The 19,232-nt window shown below is 45.8% G+C and overlaps 1 protein-coding gene across 2 annotated transcripts in view; it reads left to right on the top strand.

Moving 5' to 3' along the window:
• BRMS1L (BRMS1 like transcriptional repressor) overlaps positions 1 to 19,232 on the top strand; it is a 198,086-nt gene that overhangs the window by 119,954 nt on the left and 58,900 nt on the right. For both annotated transcript variants that reach the window (XM_069638428.1, XM_069638429.1), the window contains one exon: positions 1,509 to 1,635. In XM_069638428.1, coding sequence (XP_069494529.1) covers positions 1,509 to 1,635 — 127 coding nt within the window. The remainder of the gene's footprint in view (positions 1 to 1,508; positions 1,636 to 19,232) is intronic.

The raw sequence follows: 19,232 nt of genomic DNA, 5'->3' as shown, positions 1-19,232 counted from the left end.
TTTCTTATATGAATACACTCGCAACTTTGATCTGCCTGGTATACTCTACTGCGGGGGCCTTCTCGTATGTTTCACTGCGCACACTTGCACAATTGGCAAAATCTGAGATTCAGTTTGTCTCTTTAAGAAGTATTAATTCTCTCGGTCCCATATACTTCATTTAATGTTATTTGCCTTCGGTAAGGTTGTCGAAAGGCCCCAACCTCCGCTGGGTAAACTTACCGTTTCACCGAGGCGTGTGGCAGCAGGCCTGCTGCAGCTCTCCAGCGTTCCATTCCTTCGTCTTGTGCTTGCTGCTTCTGTTCTGCGGCTTCAGCGTCCCTCGCCGTTGTCGCATGTTTGTTCTGGGTCTCTGGCAACTTGGCTAGGAGGCTGCCCATAGGGACCTGCCTACCCCAGGAAGTCTTCACTTCCTTTCTTATTGTGGTGTCCGTGCAGCAGATCTGTCTCTGCTGTCCACTCTCCTCCTAGGTGTTTTCTGTGAGCTGTTTGGGTCCACAGAACCCTTGACAGCGCCATGCTCCCTCAGCAAACGCCAAGAGCAAGCTCTTCTCCCAGTCAGCGTGCCTTCTGTCAGCTGATTCCCCAGTTTAAATGTCCCAGTATGTTTTTGTAACCACTAGAGCCTGGCTTGCACTTCTGATCTTCAGTGATCTCATTACTCTGCTTTCTCGGTCTTCAGTGATCCTCATTACTCTGCTTTCTCGTCCTAGTATCTTCGTATTCAGGGCAGGGGAAGTCCGCTCTTATTGACTTGTATGCATAGTAAGGGAAAGGACTCTCAGTAGTCTTCATGGATGGGGAAGTGGAGTCATGACAAAATGCCATTAAAGCATGGGGAATGGAGGGGGTATCCTTAACAGAGAAAAGGGATGATATGTCTCATCTGATGCCATAGCACACCCCTGATGATTGCCCCCAACTCCCCCATGTGATCCTCCCTTCTATGGCCGCCTCCAGGGTCAGGATAAGGTAGTGGTTCTGTCCCTTGGTCACATGGGTAGAGGTCACCGCTGGGAAAGGAGTGATGACCCAATTAGTTCAACTCGCCAGTCAGTCTTGCATTTAAGGGAGTCTCACCAAAATATATGCAGTTAAATGGAATAGTTCATTTTTTATGTTTCTTCAGTCTCCCATTCATGCTAGAACTTTTAAGGTGGCAACCACCAGTCTTTATCCACAGAACTTTGGCCCAGGGTACCTTTTTATTACACGGATCGGCCACTGTTCAACACACAGGGACATTCCTTACCAGTGACTCGCGGTTACTTCCTCACAGTACCGTGGGTGTCCACGTGATTGACATCCAGCTGCATTATGCAAGCAGCACATGTGGCCATGAACGGCAGTTCTTGGTCCTCTAGCTCCCTATGAGATCGGGTTGACTCCCACAAATGGGTCCACGCTAACCAATGGGCACTCCTTTCACGTTAGGGCGTGTTTCTGGTGGAAGAGATGTGGTCATGGATTTCCAGACGGATTTAAATTTTGTTCTCGTTTCCCTTTAGTACCGATGAAGATGGATAAGCTCCCGCACAGCGCCAGGTCTGAAGATGGCAGACTGCACTATGACGGCGAGTGGTATGGCCGGGGGCACACGATCTGTATCGATAAGAAGGATGAATACCCGACGAGGTGAGCCCTGCACTTTATGGGAACGGCGGCATTCCATTCCAGCTCCCTCTACTCTTTGGCTGTGTGGTGCCGGGGGCTAGTGGTTCATGTAGTAATTTCAGGCTCAATCAAAAGATTAGGGTTTGAGGGGGTGACTAGGTGAGGATGCTTAGCTGATGTTTGCGGGCTGGGTTTGCTCACTCGTGTTTAGAGGGATTTTCAGACACTGCACTGGTGTGGGGTTCTGAGAGGCCACCCTGTTGGATAAGCAAGTGTTTTTCCCCTCTTGCTCGAATCACACCCTCTGGGCAGTGTATGCTTAGTAGCAAGGCTTGGACAAAGGGGACCAGGGGGTGGAGGGTGTTTGGTGCGCATTTAGATTGTAGATTACTAGAGGTCCACATAGATGTATACAAATATACTATTAGGCTGGTAGCATCAAAGAGGGACAACACTTGCAAAGAGAGAGTGTGTGTGTGTGTCCAAGTCCAATACCTTAAGCAGTCCTTTGCTAGGCAGGTAAGAAGAAAGTTCACAGGGAAGTACTGTGAGGAGTCCGATATAGGAGATTGAAGCAAGTGGTGTGTTTCTTGCCCAAATGCTTTCATTTAAATAATAGGGTTTGGAAAATGCCTCACTAGCCCTGATACTATGAGGGGTTTCCCTGCCTCAACAAAACGAACTATTGAATGGTCGGTGTCAGAATGTCCCAAAACCTAGTCTGTCCCTGACCCTCTGAATTCTAAGAAAAAGATGCCAAAGACTGTCTGTCCTTTGGCTGGTCCTCTGCAGCTTTACAATTCCAAATACAAGTTCCCACGAAAAACCAGGGTGTTACAAAGAAACGCTTCCAACAACCATGTGTTTCTACTTTCCCTTCTTGGCCTTTTCCTTTTTAAATCGCTTTAGGTTTGTTTTACAGTCTTGGTTTCCTCTCCTGCCAAGATCTTTCTGAGCCTATTATTTGCATCGCTTCTTTTGTCAGCCTGGGTTGTTTCTGGTTCATAGCGTTGGTTTACTCTCCTGCCACGGTCTGTGTTACCTTTCCACTTGCCATTTACACTTCAGGCTTATTAACTTCAGCCTTTGTTTCTTTTCTTTTAGTTTGCTTCCCTTGGTTTTCTTCCCAGCCCAGATGTATATTTCAGATTACACTGGGTGCAGTGTGAGGCGGCCGCATTGTATATTTATTTAGGAAGTGGCATTGCTACAGCAATTTAAGATTCAAAGTGCAGTCGTACTCGCTCATTTCATGAGGTGCAGTGTGCTTGGGGTTATTGTCTCAGCACTTAAGACTATAATCCGGCATCTCAATGTCGATGTGCACTCCAGTGTTTGCTGGCCGCATCATATTTTTATGGAGTGATACTATGGAAGTATGTCTGCTCTAGCAGGCGTATGAATCGTAAAGTGCTGTCGTTCTTGTATAGTACATCAGGTGCCAGCGTGCTGTAGCAGAATAACATTGAGTGTAAATGTTCTAATAGCCTTGAAAGTTCTGAAGTGCTATTGTGCTTATATAGTACATAAGGTGGTGCCATCGTGCTGTAGCAGCGATTCATGGTATAAATACCCTCCAAAGGTCATCCACTGTGTCATGGTTTTGAATTGGCGTTGTTTGCATGTCTACGTTCTAGCAACCTTCTAAAGTGCTGTTCTGCTTATGTAATACACACCGTGCCAAAGTGCTACACCTGTGATGTTGTGGTATCGGTACCCTCAAGTTCTTGTCCACCGCATTGTGGTTTGCGATCAATACTTGAGTACTGGCCGCATCACTTATTTGTTTATTGATTTATAAAGCGCACCAAACCCAGAGGTATTGATTACGTGCAAGCTTACTTTGGCAGCATTGATCTAATTTTGCTGGCAGGATAGTGATATTGTTAGCTTGCGTGGTCATATGTGCCTCACGGGTGCACGGTCATTGTTCTGCAAGGACTACTTCACATTCAACCACATTATTGAAAAGCGGGGATACACGTCAATGGTAACCTCAATGTGAAGTTACATTAAGTTAAAAAATGGGTGATGTATTAAAACCATGCTGTGACAAATCGCAACACCTTTAAGAAGACTTTTGAGGACCAATGTCTTGTGCATGTTCGGCTTTCCTTATATATTGAGCACATTAGAAGATCATTTTCAGTAAGCTAGTATTTCTTCATGTTAATTGACAAACGGGGGTTGTTACTGCAAGCATTGTCCGGGAATATGGAAGTCTGTAATAGACCCTGTCCTATGTGGGTATCTTCTGATGTCGGCTGCATTGTGAAATGTGAATCCCCCAGAAACGAGTACATCGCTTCATCCACATTGTGTCCATTCAGGGCTTTTGTGTTTAGGTTGAGAATGTACTGTGACTCTCGTTGGCATAGCTTTCTTTCTCGTCCCCTCCTTGTGGATGGTTCTCAATTGTATCAATGACAAAGTACCGCAGGATCGATGGGTCTCCCTGGTGGATCTCTTGGAAATGCTCCGCCAAAGTATACATGTAATCCTTGTTTATTGCTCAGATGTGTTGTAAAACGTGTGTTTTGGCCATGTGTTTGGTATTGTCTACATAGATCTCCTAACTTAACCGCATTGGATAATGTATATTGCAAACTGGCTCTCACATGTTGGATGTTTTTTAATTATCATTTCCTTTGATCTTTGGTGTATATACTGCTTGACGTGTATGCCATATCTGCATGCTCTGCATTTACTGCATTTGAAGAATCCCACTTTGGACCCTATCGGCCACTGCTTTGTCATAGATGTTGTATGGTCTCTTGGAAAATGTGAAGACACTATCTTGGCTCATATAGATGCTGGTTTGCAAAATGTAATTTGTGCTCTGTCCTTCACATATGGATAAATATCTGGGTCATTTTTCAGATTTTCCTGTGGGTGTCCAAGATCTTCCTCATTCTTGTTTGTGTATGCTACATGGTGATGAATCTTATGGTGTCCTCCTCTGGTTGGTTGTTCTGTGGGAGATCTTGGCTTCTTTTCCCTGTTGGCTTTGTCGTATCCCTGTTCTATTGTTTAGCCTCTCTTCTCGACCCTTCTTGCTGTTGATTTCACATGTTTTTAGAACTGATTCTGTTGAGCAGGTTCTACAGGCCCTTATCTCTCCATATGGTATGCTGCTTATCCATTTTTTGGATGGCAGCTGCTCACATGTAATACCGAATTGGTACTGGTGGGTTTTCTGTACATGGTGCTTTCCAGTTATCTGTTCTCGATGTATATAATACGTCTAGGTAGATGATTTGGAGTTGGTTCCAGTTGATTGCTCCAACAAAATCTAACCATTCTTTTGTGCTCCCGTTCCAAATTATGTAGACATCCATATAACGATTCCAGGAGATTATTTTGTTAATGTATTCCTCATAATCATCACTGTGTAGAATTTCTTGTGCACACATTCCCATTGTTGGGGTTGTGTACGGGGCAGCAAATGTGCCCATTGCCATACCACAGACTTGTAGAAAAAAAGGGAACACATTGTGTTCGAGACAGAATTTTAGGATCTATATTAACCTTTTCTCTATAGTTTTCAGATTTAGTCGATTTAAAAAAAAAAAATATTATTTGGTTTAGTTGACATGCAACTTTACAAATCGGCAACAAGTGCTTATTTTGATTAGCAATTGTCATAACATGAACTGTTTTTATACTAATTTCTTTTTAATTCTATTATGTTTTACCACGAAGAATGTCGAGGGAAGGGACAAAAATATAACAACGGGAATTGATGAATCGACTACTAACATTATAGCGGTTGTGAGCATAAGAGCTACATGCTATTCAAGTTCGTTGATTGGAGATGATTTTCCCAAAGTTCTGTTTCATGAGTCACAATAGTTTCAGGTCTTCTTGAAAGTCGCAAGAGGTGAATCATTGGATATACGAATCCTTTGTCTCATTGTAACTGGGTGATTTTAAGATCGATTTCACCTCCTTTAGTTGTTGAAATAGGTTGCAATAGTTATGTTATGGCTCCTTGATTGATACGACTTGTGGACTTGTGGACAGGTGGATTTGTTAGTTTCTTCATTCTTATATTATTTTGAGTAGTTGCATACGGCAGTTCATCGTAAGGTCTGTTTGGCTAGTACTTTGACTGTATTTTTAGTCTTGTTACAAATCTTATTGTGGCAAGATTCAGCGAGATGTTTGCCACGTTGAAGATCATTACTCAACTTTAGTGCTAGTTTAGAAGACGGTAGTTCTTCCGAATCTAGTCTTCATGTTGGAGAGTGACTTGTTTTTCGCATTCTGTAATGAGATGATTCTATTTGCAGAAGTGACACTCATTGGCCATTTTATCATTAGATCTTGATGCTAGTACTGCATTTGTTGGGCATAAGTTAAAGCGTAATCTCATGATCTTTGCTCGGTTTCTTGATTTGGGAATTTGATTAGGTATGTGGGTATTTGGTTTTCTCTCATAGGGAGAAAGTGACCAGAGGTAAAGTTCTTGAATTTGTTGCATTCTTCCCAATTTGAGTTCCAGCGAGCCAGCATTTTTGTTTAGCTCGGATGGGGTTTGTGGTTCTCAGAGCCTGATTTATTTGCTTTATTCATGCTGATTGTGCAAAATTGTCCCCATGTTGATAGTGGTGAGGGATGATCTGTTCTCAATAGGTTGGATAAACAAGGTATGATAGTATTTTGGAATGTATCCTTATTGGCACATTGGTTAAACAGTCTTATCGCTTTCCATGTGACTATCCCTTACATTGATAGTAGGCCCAGCTCATAGCGAACTATATGTATCGGAACGCTTGTTGGGATTGGTAGAATGGATTTCCAGATCAAGCCTTCAATGTAGTTGTAATTCGGGTGGTTTTCATGTCGTTTTGTATGAGCTCCATGTGTTATGTTGGAACCACCTTTTCTTTGGAATATTTGATCTAGGAATATGTGGCATACTTTTTGTGAATTATTTTGGCTGGCGAGCATAGGTATTGGATCTGATATATGTGAGCTCTCCTTTGCTGTCATTTACATTGATCCCAAGCTATTTGTAGTCATTGATTTCTATTTTTTGACCTCCTATAGCCCAGTATGAGTTTTATTCGGTCGGTGTTTGGGTATAGTCTTAGATTTTTGATTTGCCTATGTTGATGGTCAGCTTATTCTGAAGTGCAAATTGTTTTAGGCCTTCTAGCTGCCTCTGAAGACCTACAGGGGTTTGGTCGAATACGAAGTCATCTGGTAGATGAGAGATTGGGAGTGTGTCGAGCTTCGGTGGAAAGGCTCTGGCAGCGTAGATGTGTTTATTTCTGTAATATAATAATTAAGTGCCGCTGCCAAGACACATCCTTGTTTTAAGCCTCTGGTTATTGATATCTTTTTTTACTTAGGTGACCATCTTGAGTTAGCTTCACTTGGACAGTGGTGCCTGTATTTAGTTGGTAAATTTGCAGGATGTAACTGGGACATAACTGCTGTTATGGCTAAAAGGTTGGCTGCTGTTCCTAGACCCGCTACAAAGCCCGATTGGAACGGGTTCATCAGGTTCTTGTTGTGTAACCAAGTGTTTTAGATCTTTTAAGATTAATATCGCAAAGTGTTTTTTATTTTTTTTTTATTTTTGTCCGGTCGTATCGAGTAGTGCGGTTGGTCTGTAGTTGGTGCGGTCTTTTCGACTTCCTTTTTTAAAGATTGGAATTAAGATTGAATATTTACATGTTTTTTGAAATATTTCTTTTTTTTGTTTTTTTTTTTCTTATTTCGTTGAATATTTAGTTGATTGGAATCCAGGCAACAAAAACATATCTATCTTGTGCTCTGATAGTGTTTAGTGAAACCACATCCAGTGCGGTTAATGAGAGAATGTTTCTTCCCAGGTTATGTTGATGACTTTGCATAAGAAATCTGGTGTCTTGTATAAATGATGCTAGGGTCCGTACAAATGGAAAAATAAATGTCAATATAACATGATGATTTTTCCAGGAGAGATCTTATAGATGACACAATAGGTCTACATGTAGGTTTTTTGTTTTGTTCTTTTGTATACCTTTTGGTACAAAATATATAGTTGAAATAACCAGATGTTAGTAACTGTAAGTTATTGTTTCTCCTCCCATTCCAGGAGACCTGCTTCATGCCATCTTTTTGGCATTTCATCGAATTGATCTTTGTATTGTTTAATGGGGCTTCGGTCCGTTTGGAATAGTGTGGTATCATTCAGCTGGCGCTTGGCCTCTTGTACGTACGTAGTCTTGCACTTCCATCATCACTATGCTCCCTCCCTTGTCCGATGGTTTCGTTATGATGTTCCGATTGTTAAGATTATGAACAATCTCTATTTCTTCTATTGGGTACAAGTGGAAGGGCCCGTCTGACCAGTCGTTCTAGGTCATTAAATATCTTTATACTGGCGCTGTTCGGGGTTATGGGATTGAATTTGGACCTGGGTTTGAAGCCACTTTCCTTAATGAGATGTGTTGCTGCCACAGGAGGAGGAGGGGGGGGGGTGTATGTGTGTGTGTGTGTGTGTGTGTGTGTGTGTGTATATATATATGTATATATATATATATATATATATATATATATATATATATATATATATATATATATATATATATGGTTTGGGTGATTATTGTAGGGAAAGGGGGGGGTTAACCCCCCCAACCCCCTATAACAATTACAAAAATCAATGAGTTTTGTCTGCAGAATTCTGACGATAGTTTTGAAAGGAATTCCTGTCGGCTAAATGATATGGAACCAGGACGATGACTCGTGGACATCGTTATTTTGTATTGCAGGCTTTTTCTCAGAAGGGCGTTTTAAAGTATACATTCAGCAATCAATTATGCTCTGCTTTATTGTTTCGATGTTTTTCTCGCCTGCCAAGTAATCCTTTCCTTCTGTCCCCTCACTGGTATCTCAAGGAGGATACCATGAACTTGGTTTAATAACTTCTGTCACTTCGGCCGCTCGCCTTTCCTGTCCTGCCTGTCGGCCTCCACATAATCCCCCTAGGTGTTGGTCCCCTTCAAGGTCTCTTTTGCCCCCAAAGGCTCCCCCAGAGCCCTCTGTTACAGGTACGTGTTTTTATTTTGAATTGCCTGGCTTGAAGGCAGGGCTCTCCTCCAACACCGCTTTCTTCTGCTTCCTCGCGTTGGTGCTGGCACCATTTATTAAGTCCTATGCCGGCTTCCTTTTTTATTCTGTCGGATGTTGCCCTCCTCCAGTAGCCGTGGACCGGTTTTGGGTTTTCCGACAGTCTCTTGTTGCTTTTGCTACACTGCTCTGGCTGTATCTCTGACTCCAATTACTGCCTTTATCAAAATCTCTCTACATGGGCCGGAGTCTACTGCTTCTCCGTGTTAATCCACTTCTACCACTGCTGCTACTGCTCATTGTTTTATTCATTTTTTTTGTTTGTTTTGTTATTGTCTTGTACAAGGCTGGCCCGATCTCGCCCTCTGGCTCGATCTTGCCCTCTGTCTCGATCTTGCCCTCTCATTTTTGGATGCCTGGAGTGCTCATCCCAGTTCTCGCCGCTTCCTCCTGCAGCTACATCAGGCCTCCTCTTTTCGGCGGTTGCAATATCATTACCTGTGACCTTCCCTACTCGTCCTCGTCACAGTAGCACCAGTTTGTGAGCTAAAGAATGGGAAAGAATTTGGGGACTTTCATGAGAATGTCCTATTTCCCCTCCTAGAAAAGAGGTTTTTACTGACATGAAAAAGGGCGAAATCGTTACTCGTCCCAGTACCCAGATAGTTGCAAAGTCTAACTGAAACCAGACTTGGTTTGAGCCAACCGGTATGTTTATTTTCCTCCAGGTTTCGCACAACTGTGGAGTGCGGACAGTCTCGGGTCTTGCCAGGCGATTCCATGTTACCTCGGCCAGGCGGAGTTTACACTGCTTACCAGAAAAATTGGGCATAGAATTCTAACCTTGTGTGTTGAACACGGCACCACAGTATCTTTCAGTGTCTCCAACCACAGGTTCCTTCCTGGTCTCTTGGGTCCCAACACCTCCTTTAAACTGGCCCAACCCAGATTCAGGTTGGTGTAGTTTCGATGTGCAAACTTGGAGCTGCTGAGACACCAGCCAAGTTAAAGAAAGAGCTTAAAACGCTTCTCTTCAACTTGCTGCCTGAATAGGCTTGTACCTACTCGGAGTTCTTCCTTCGGGATTCTGAGTTTTGTGCCAGGCTCTTCCATTTTGCATAATTTTCAATGCTATTTGTGCTTCTTGTTTGTCTTGTTGTGTGCGTGCCCTGAGGCCCATAGCCATGTGGTGCGATATTACAATAATTTTTAATAAAGAAATAAATGAGGGCAAATGTATTTTGAATCTCATGGCGTGTATTTTTTGTTGCCACAGAGGATAGGGAAGGTGGGCAGACCTAGTCCTTGCACGCTGAGGGGTCCTCGGAAGGAATTCACAGGATTCCATGGGGCTTCTAAGGGGGAGTTTAGGAATGGACTATATGCCCATGAAATCCCTGTGCCTGCCAGGTAAGTAGGATTTGCTGGGGCCAACTAATCTTACCTTTGCCCTGGTTGCAGGAGCTCCAGGGACTGCAGGTGCCGGGGGCCTTCTATTTTTGAATCTGGATAGCCATGCTTCCAAACGCCCCTCGGCCGACACAGTGCTAGGGCTTCACTAGCAGGACTAGAGAATGACCAGGACACTGCAGGCATTGCCAGTTGGCACAGTGACCCTGCTCGGTATCAAGTGGGCTCAGACCTTGGCGGCAGTGAAACACAGGCCTCTCATCATAGGTGAGAGCAGGTGCTGCAGGGAACGAGTCCTGGGCTAGGAGTCTAGGATCTGTGAAGTTGTGGGCTAGGAAGGGAGAGTGGGCCTGTTGCAGAGATTAGGCCCCTTCTGACCGCCCCAAGTGCGCCGCCTTGAGATTTACTGTGCGCCAAACCAGGTTTGGTCCCTTAGTTTGTTTTGCCTTTGGCGGGATTCACGAGTGAAGGCCGCCTCTGGCTCCAGTATGTCTGACTGGGGCAGGAAGTGAGGGAGGTGCCCGACACTCCCTGTGCTTAATCCCCTTGGTTACAGGAATGCACCCAAAGGTGATTGGCTGGCTGGCTGTCCTTGGAGGACACCCACCCTGCTGTGGGATTGACAGCTAGGCTGGAATGAATGGGAGAAACCTGCATAAAAGGCAGGGTTTTTGGCTTGGAAGGCAGAGTCGACCACTGGACGAAGGAACCGAAGAAGAGCTTGAAGAGGACGCCTGCTCCAACTCCTGGACCATTGGTTTGCCCGGTGAAGCCCTGCTGCTGTGCTGAAGCTCTGAATTCGTTTCGACTAGAGAAGCCCTGCATGGACGACTTCTCACTTTGGGTTGGTGGGACCAATAAACCCCAAAGTGAACTCGTTTGGACATCCTCTCGGAGCTGGCTGTACTTCCACTGCTGCTAGAACCGAAGTGCCAGTGAGAGGAACACCAAATTGATTGGATCGCTTAAAGTTTGACCTGAGCGCCAGGAAGATCCTCCGGACTTCCCTGAAGCAGGATTGACCAAGCCTGAGCAACCTCAACAGAGTGCTGGACCCCAGATGCGGGGAAAGTCCGAAGTGGTATCCGAGAACCGCAGTGTTGCTATTTGCTGTCAGACACGAGGAGCTGAATCCGCGAAGTGCCGCTGAATTGAAGTTTGCCCATTGTTGCAGCTAACCTTCCCATTGCAGAGCAGGAGACCCCAGACGTCCTCCCTCTTGTCCCCACGACTGAGGCCCAGGAACACCACGATCTGCAAAGCTGTTTAGGAACAGAAGCCAGCTGGAACCATTTCTTCTAACCAAAGGTACTGTAAAGTTACGAGGACTTACCTTGTGTTGTGTAGCCTTACTTGCTCTCAGTTGAGAGCGGTCTTGGTTACCTTGCAGACTTGCTTAAGCTTTGCCCTTCAAGTGAATCTTATTTCTACAAACCTTTCTAAAAACATTGTGCAAGACTTTTACTTGCCTGCAAAGACGCTCTTCAGCTCCTCTAGACATTGTTCAACTGACATTGGCTGTCCTGGCTCCCTGAGAGACTCTTCTTACCTCGGACTCTGTGCCTTTGCCTTTGCCTTTACCTTTCCCCCAGGAAAGGGTTCAATGTACTTGACATTGGAAGGTTTAAAAAGTACTTGTTTATGAATTATTTGTTAACCTTTGTTTTATTCCCCAATCTAACCTTTGCACCAAACTGCGTATTGCTCTAAATGTACCAGTGATAAATCAATGTCCACAGTGCCCTAGCGATTTAATTCGCCTGAGGGTGTAGGAAGAGTATGTGTGCCACCCTCAATGGGTATCATCTTTTTTATTTGTATTGGGTATATAGTTATAAAACGTTTACACAAATATTAGTTACATATATCCATATTATCAAAATATAGACAGTTGACCATCCTGAAAAGACAACATTGAAGTAAAAAAAGAGAGCTATAGATAAAACAATATAAGCTCCCATCTAGTCTGACAATACCAAAGGGGGGGGGGGAAAAGAAAGCGAAAACAGAGCATTAGCACAGCCAAGATCAGCAAAATTTAAAGCTTGGCTATCAATTTTACTTCATCTTCATATGTTCTAAGGTGCTCATCCACACACTTCCACACCTGTGCAATGGCTATTGTCAGACTCCTACTATTTCCTGACCGACAACTCAGCTAAAATGATTCACCGGTTATAAACTTAAGATATTCAACGTGTTTTGAAAGGTACTATTCATCTACAGGTCTCGTGGAGGGACATTTATTCAGGACATGTCTTGTGGGCTCGACTTTATTCCAGTCAAGACAGATTCTACACAATCTTTCATTCATTGGGATACCAGTCCATGCACCTCTTATTTCCAGGACATTTAGGCGATTCAGTCTCATATTCTAAAATCAGATTTAGAAAATCATCTGATTTGGAGAAACAAAGTGTTTTGAAGTGTATTATAATTGTAACATGTTTTGCTCCCTTCTGAAGAAGGCTTATATAACTGACTTAAATTAATAATTGTTTAATCAAGAAAACTTGTGTGGCTACTTGTCACTGTGAAACTCTGTGTAACAACATTACTGCTCACATTGACCCCTCTTGAGATCAGCCTGGCTGCTCAGCCACGCTACCAACCTGTGTAGTACAGACTTATACCAAAGGTTGGGTTCCTATTGCCAGAAGGTCATAGTTGTTGTAGTGCACCCTAAGGATACTGCACACAATATTGCTTAACAATTGGTATTATGGGTATTCCCCCCACAAACCAGTGTTCAGCGTTTTCTTAGTTCTGTACTTTTGGGCACGGAACTGCAGTTGCCCTTCTTGCTCACAGGGTGGCCCCGTGTGAGCTCCCAGAGGGCTGCTGTCCAGCAGGGGTGCTTTTCCCAGGCAGGCGGTTCTCTGCTGCTGCAGGCCACTGCTGTTGTTCAGTGTGTCTGCCATTGTGCTTTCTTGTTTGTTTTATTTCTCAGGCCAATTGTGTTTCTGAGATTTGTTGCTAGGTCTGGTAAGCCCAGGAAGTATGGTCAGATAGTAGAGTGCTCGCTTTGACATCCCTGCAGAGCCTGCTGACGCAGGTTCGAATCCCGGCGGGGCCAAACTCCGCCTTTCATCCTTCTGAGGTTGATAAAGGAGCACCACACACCGTGGGTAATACGAAGCAGCACGAAGCAGCGCTCAGATGCCCGAGGGTTCCTAGCGCTATATTAAGGCTAATTATTATAATAAGTAACAGGGGTTCTAACGTCACCCGGCGCTCACCATCCAATAGTCTTATGATAATTCGGCTGTCGCATCATGGGGTGAACTAAGGTATCCCCATTCATTCCGATGAGCGCCAGCCCACTTGAATCATAAATGACTTGACGACTTCTTTTTTCCGTTATTTAATTATAGGTTCTTTTGGTTGCCCTTATTTGGCACGTGTTTCGACTATCCGTTCCTCATCAAGGCAGGGCTCAACCTTCCTTCTGGATGTCATAAAGATGCAGATGCACAGTCACCGGAGGACACCACAAGGCTGATGCCAGCTGCAATTCTGGGAATTGAATGGTGAAGGAAGGTTGAGCCCTGCCTTGATGAGGAACGAATGGTTGAAACACGTGCCGCATAAGGGCAACCAAAAGAACCCATAATAACTTTAAGAAATTAGAAATCTGAAAAAAGAAACCTTAAGTATGAAAGTCAAGTCGTTTATTATTGAAGTGGGCTGGCGCTCCTCGGGGAGAGCCACATTTTGATTACCCTGTTGGTACTAGGCTCCCCTGTGCAGGGGAGGTGGAAAGGGCAGAAGTGGGGGGGGGGGGGGGTGGGGGTTCCAAAAGGTGAGTGGAATAAGGACACAAAGGGATGTGTCCCCAATGTTCTCCTTGACGCGATACATTGTTGCATCGTTTCTGTTCTCATGTGCTTACATCGCCCTCTAGTGTTCATCTTTAGTACTACCCAAGATTTTCAACTGGGTGTTGACATGGGTTTATCAGTATGTAGATTCTAGATGCACGGGAGCGGCCGGGGGACCTGCTTCCATGACCTCCAGTGGAACCAAATTTAGGAGGGTCACAGAGGGGGCCAAAGACAAAAGGGGCGAGGTGGGGGGGCTGTTTTTTTTGTAGTAGGTCCTAATAGTTGGCAGTCAAGAAGGCGCAATCTCGCACATAAGAAGTGCTGCATTTTACAACTTAAGATCGTGTTAGTTTCTGATTAATTATATAATATGTATTTCTTTGAACAGTAACACTAAACGCTACTCAAGTGTAGTCAGTGGTGGAAATGGAAAAAATGTGGTGGGGGATCCAACAAGTGCCGGGGTGAGGGAGGAGTTGGGGGGGGGGGGGGAAGGGGGCGTGGTCTAGAGGGGGCAGGGTTGGTAGTGGCCATCCGATCAGATAAATACTTTAAAAAAGAAAGGAAAAAAAAAGCACCCACAACAGCAACATTGGCTTTTACCGGCGGCCAGGGCTTTAAGTGGGACGGGGCCTGCCGGGGCTCAATCCCGTCAGGCTCCGAAATTTCGTTTTGAGGCGGGGTCCTGTGGGGCCCACTAATCTCCCCTGCCAGCCCCGGCCACTACACGAAAAGGATATTTTTCTGAAGCTCTCGCTCGTGTGCGAAAGCTTTAGGCTCCAGAAAAAAATGCCTTTCAGCCATAATGGTGGCACCGCACCTGCGAGGCATCCCTTTAAGCAGGAGATGCCCGTGGGCTGGCGCCACCATTATGGAGAAAACGTGAGGCCGTTTTCCTGAAGACTGAAACTCGCAGGAGGTTCAGACTTCAGGATAACGGCCTCAACTTTTCAGCCTTCATGGTGACACTGCCCCTACCCAGCTGGCAAGGGGCAGCGCCACCATTAAGGCTGAATAGGCGAGGCCCTGTCCCCTGCCAGGCAAGCCTATAGAAAATAAATGCAGAGATCAACACCAGGATGCCTGGCAGGGGTGCCAGTGGCCCATTGAGCCGGGCTCGTCAGGGGAGCGTGGCCTAACAGGCCAGCAGGACCCTTGCAGTTAGGCCACGCCCCCTTGATGAGCCCTGCCTCATTTTGTTGTGCCAAAAAAAGAAAAAAAAAAAACGCCAGCGAGGGCAGCATTGCTGTTTACCGCTGGCTTTGGTGTAATGCACAATGCTCGCTACATGTACAACCGATTCCTTTCAGTTGTACGTGTAGCGAGCATTGTGCATTACACATCAGTGCCAAAGCCGGCGGTAAAAGGCAATGCTGCCGTCGCGGACGCTTTTTTTTTTCTTTTTTCCAGCGCGGTTCATGGGCTTGGGCGGCTGACTCTGGCTGGATCCCGAGATCCGGCTACACATCTGGTGCCGGATCTCGGATCCACCGAGAGCCGGCCCAATGACCAGCACTGAGTGTAGTGCCTTGACGTCCACTTTCAAGGGTAAGTCCTACTTTTATGTTAGTTGCCCTGTGCCGGTTTTTTACTTTTTTAATCTGGCCACCCTAAGCAGTTCCCTCCTTTCTGAACAAGTCTTTGTCTTTAGAGGCGCACTCTCCATCGATTAATATGAAATGGGGGTCGGGGGGGGGCATTCACTGACCCTTTTATCTGGAAGATTCTGAACCTTTAAGAAGAGTGCCACTCGTCCTTGTATGAGTACTATTGGCACAACAGGCGGCAGGGGATCGGTCTACTTTGTTCAAGGTCCTCGTGTTTGTCGTGGCAGCAAGATGGCACTGGGCAGCAGGGGTTCGAAACCCGCCCCGACCTTGGAGGTTGTACTCTGGCAAGAAGCGCGATCTACGAACCCACGTTTTTGTAATTGTTTTTATTTTTAACACTGTACAACTGTTTTCTAAAATCGCAAGCAACTAAACATTCACTTAGTTGCGGGAATGGACATTTTAGTCACACAAGCCATGGCAACCTGCTTGCTTGTTTAGAAGGTGCCATTTCCCTGATGAGCAAGAGACAACTGGAGTTGTCACATTTGCAGAACTACGCTTACCAGAATGCACACACACTGTACAGGATGTGCCTCCAGGGCCGGAGTGCAACGAAACCTACATTTTGGGCGTTTGGGGAGGGGGGGTGGGGACTTCAGAAACTGGGCTGGCAAACTTGAAGGCTCCGCACCCTCTGTTCTACCCCAAGGGTTGTCTGGTGGCGAGCCCATATATTCCATCCCCCTTTCACTACCCGTCCCTCTCCACCCAATCCGGCATGCGTGGCCTGCCCCACCCCGCATGCTCCATCCAATGTAAGGTTTTTAGATTCTACGCAATGAGTGCCTCCATCTTATCCACAGTAACGTCTGGTGGGTTCGAGGGGGAGGAGGAGGCCGCTTCCCGAGAGGCCGTGCCATGGATGGGCATGGAAAGGGCAAGAGGATCTGTGGGGGCTACTCCGCTCACCGTGTCGAGGGAGGGGTTCCAGGAGGCACAGCGGGTGGCATTCCCATTCTCACAGTCTTGCGGAATTATTTAGAGGCGTGTTCCAGCGTCAGTGACCGCGGTATCCCCCACATCACGAAGAGACGAAGCATGAGCCAAAGGTTGCGGCCCGGCCTGCACCAAGCATCCCCACCCCGCTTGATTCTCACTCCCACAGCGCGTCTCATATGGCCATGGCCCCACCCCAGCCATTGCCATTCGCAGCAGGACTAGAGGAAACGCGCCTCTGGGCTTTTTCTTTTTTCACGGTAAAAAGTCGGTTGAGAGCAGCAATGACCTAGCCCCCTCACCCCCTAGTTGGGACCCAGCCTGGTATGTTGAGACCTACATTGCCATCTTGTGTTTCCTGCAGAAATGTCCTTGTTGCATGCACATTATGTATCTGAAGGTGGACGGGACTGGTGCCAGGGGGCGCAGGGGGCGCGGGGGGCAGGGGGAGGTGCGTGTGTGTCTGTGTGAGATATGCTAAGAAAGTTACACCATCTTACTGAAACAGTCCCATGGTATGCTTTAGAAATACCTCTTGATTTATGGGTCGAATGGCACCAATGAGGGTGCCTGCCTGCCTGTGTGAAAGAGCATTTTGGGAAGTTGTGAATCAGCAGATCTTTACGTTTGGCAGGTATGTCTGTTAAAAGGGCTGTAGGCTTGAATCCCAAAGTACATCATGCAACCTTTTGGTGCCTTCACTCGTGTCCGCATTACAATGTTGGTAACCATATGAGGATTCACTCATCAGTATTTGGATGCGGGGATAAATGCTGCACCATCTGTCGCTCTACTGCTAGTTGGGAGTCTTGCAGCATCTTGGACATCCCTGCACCTCTCTGGATGCTCCCTGGAGTAGGTGCCATCTTTAGATTGGGTTTCTTCTTTCTGCCATTGGGGTTGGTAATGGAAGATTCCCTCCCACCAGAACTGGAAACGGCTTATGTTAAGTGCCCACACTGGAAGTCGTTCCTTGTTGATGCTTAAAATGAGCACATGAGGGCACTATTGGATAATTTAAACTTTGTCCGTTTTTTTAAAGCTCACTTTACACACAAATTATGGCAATCTTAAAGCAGTTCTTATAAAGAGACTATGCTCCTCAACTAAAATGACTGAAGGAGATTAAATGAACATCAACCTGGTCAAGGCGGTGGCGCTCACGTCAGAAGCAGCGTTAGCCCTAGGCTTGCGTGCGGCTGGACGTGAGGTGAGGGAAGGTCCTGCGACTCCCCGCTGATATTCTTTGCCACGACGCTTCATTGTGGGAGTTGTAGTCCTGGGAGCTGGTGCCTCGGAGGCAGTCTTGGGGGTGGGGGGGGGGGGGGTGTAGCCCTGAGCTATACTCTGCCTGTTAACTGCACGCTTATTACATTTGTCCAGCAGTATGGCTGTTTATAAGAAAATGGGCTCTAAGCCAATACCAAGCATGGACACGGGGGGGGGGGGGGTCTAGGAGATTCCATGACCCTCTCTTCAGTGGCTAATAGAGACCATGTACTTGAAGTCTTGGCGCTTAGCAAGCGCAGAAGATTAAGAGTGCAACATAATCGAAGCAAACCCTCGATTACTCAAATGACTCCTCCTGAGGTCCCCGTCTCCCCATGCAAGGTACCAGACTCCATACTGGTCGTGGACAGTCTCTCCCGGAAGGCAAGCCACCCAGTACATGCATCATTGGCTAGTTCATATAGCTCCATGGATGACAGGGGGACTGTTATCTGCAAATGGTCCATTAGCGACTAGCCCTGCGTTACCTATAACTCTACCATCTCTTGCTTCTCAAGAGAGTGATATCTTCAAACCTGATAAACCCAAGTACATGGCGCCTTCACAATGGCCTGTGCTTATGGCCAACATTGCTAAAGAGCTAATCCTTTGTAAGGAACTTTTTGACCTAGGTCTTTTGGTGGACACACTAAACGACTGGGTAGCGGATTTACGGCCTCTGAAGGTAAATTCTGCCTCTCGGACCCACTGGCGTCTTTGTGTGGATACCATGGCACGGGCACCAAGGGCAAATATTGCCTGTCAAACTCCCACATAAGAAAATGATATACCAAGCCATGCAAACGGATGTATGGACTAAGGACTTTCTGGGATCCTTTGGGCCACCTCTGTTGGGCAAGGAAAGAGCAAAAATCTCCAGTGTAGACTCAACACAGGAAACGGATAGACCCTCCTCTTCACAGGAGCCAATTGGTGGTCATAAAGACGTTAATCAGCCCGTAGCTATGAACGCCAAACTGAAAAAGGATATCCTCACGAAATCTACAATTAAAAAAAGCACAAATGCCATCATTAAGGAACTTGAACTCTTATGACTTTGTAATGAATGGACCAGAGAAACTTTATTATAACCAACATTCAGAAAACTAACAAAAAAGAGACCAAAGAAGCGTTGCGACATAAGATTCTTGCATGACTGCGCCAGAGAACAGGCCCCGGAGTAGTTAGAATCAATGATTAAATGATCATTAAAAGGATAGAGCTGAGTGACTGGTGCTCACTACCAATAGTGATTGCCTTTTAGTGGGCTGTTTGATGAGCTCCTTACTCGCGCTCCTCAGTTGCAAAGATTTGCCAAAAGGGTCATCGAATTGTAATTTAATTCTCTGAATTCAGCTCTTGGAGCTAGGCACTTGTATGACTTGTATGGTTTACCTCCGTCTATTATGATCCTATTTTGTTACTGTTGTATACATGTTTTTATGTCTTGTCTGCGCCCTCAAGCATTTGGGTTAGTAGGCGTGCAATATGAATTAATAAACAT

Source organism: Ambystoma mexicanum, chromosome 14 (genome assembly GCF_040938575.1).
Source record: "Ambystoma mexicanum isolate Mex_15411 chromosome 14, UKY_AmexF1_1, whole genome shotgun sequence".
Lineage (NCBI taxonomy): Eukaryota > Metazoa > Chordata > Amphibia > Caudata > Ambystomatidae > Ambystoma > Ambystoma mexicanum.
The sequence above is the reverse complement of the archived record's forward strand: the minus strand, read 5'-3'. Positions and strand labels throughout refer to the sequence as shown.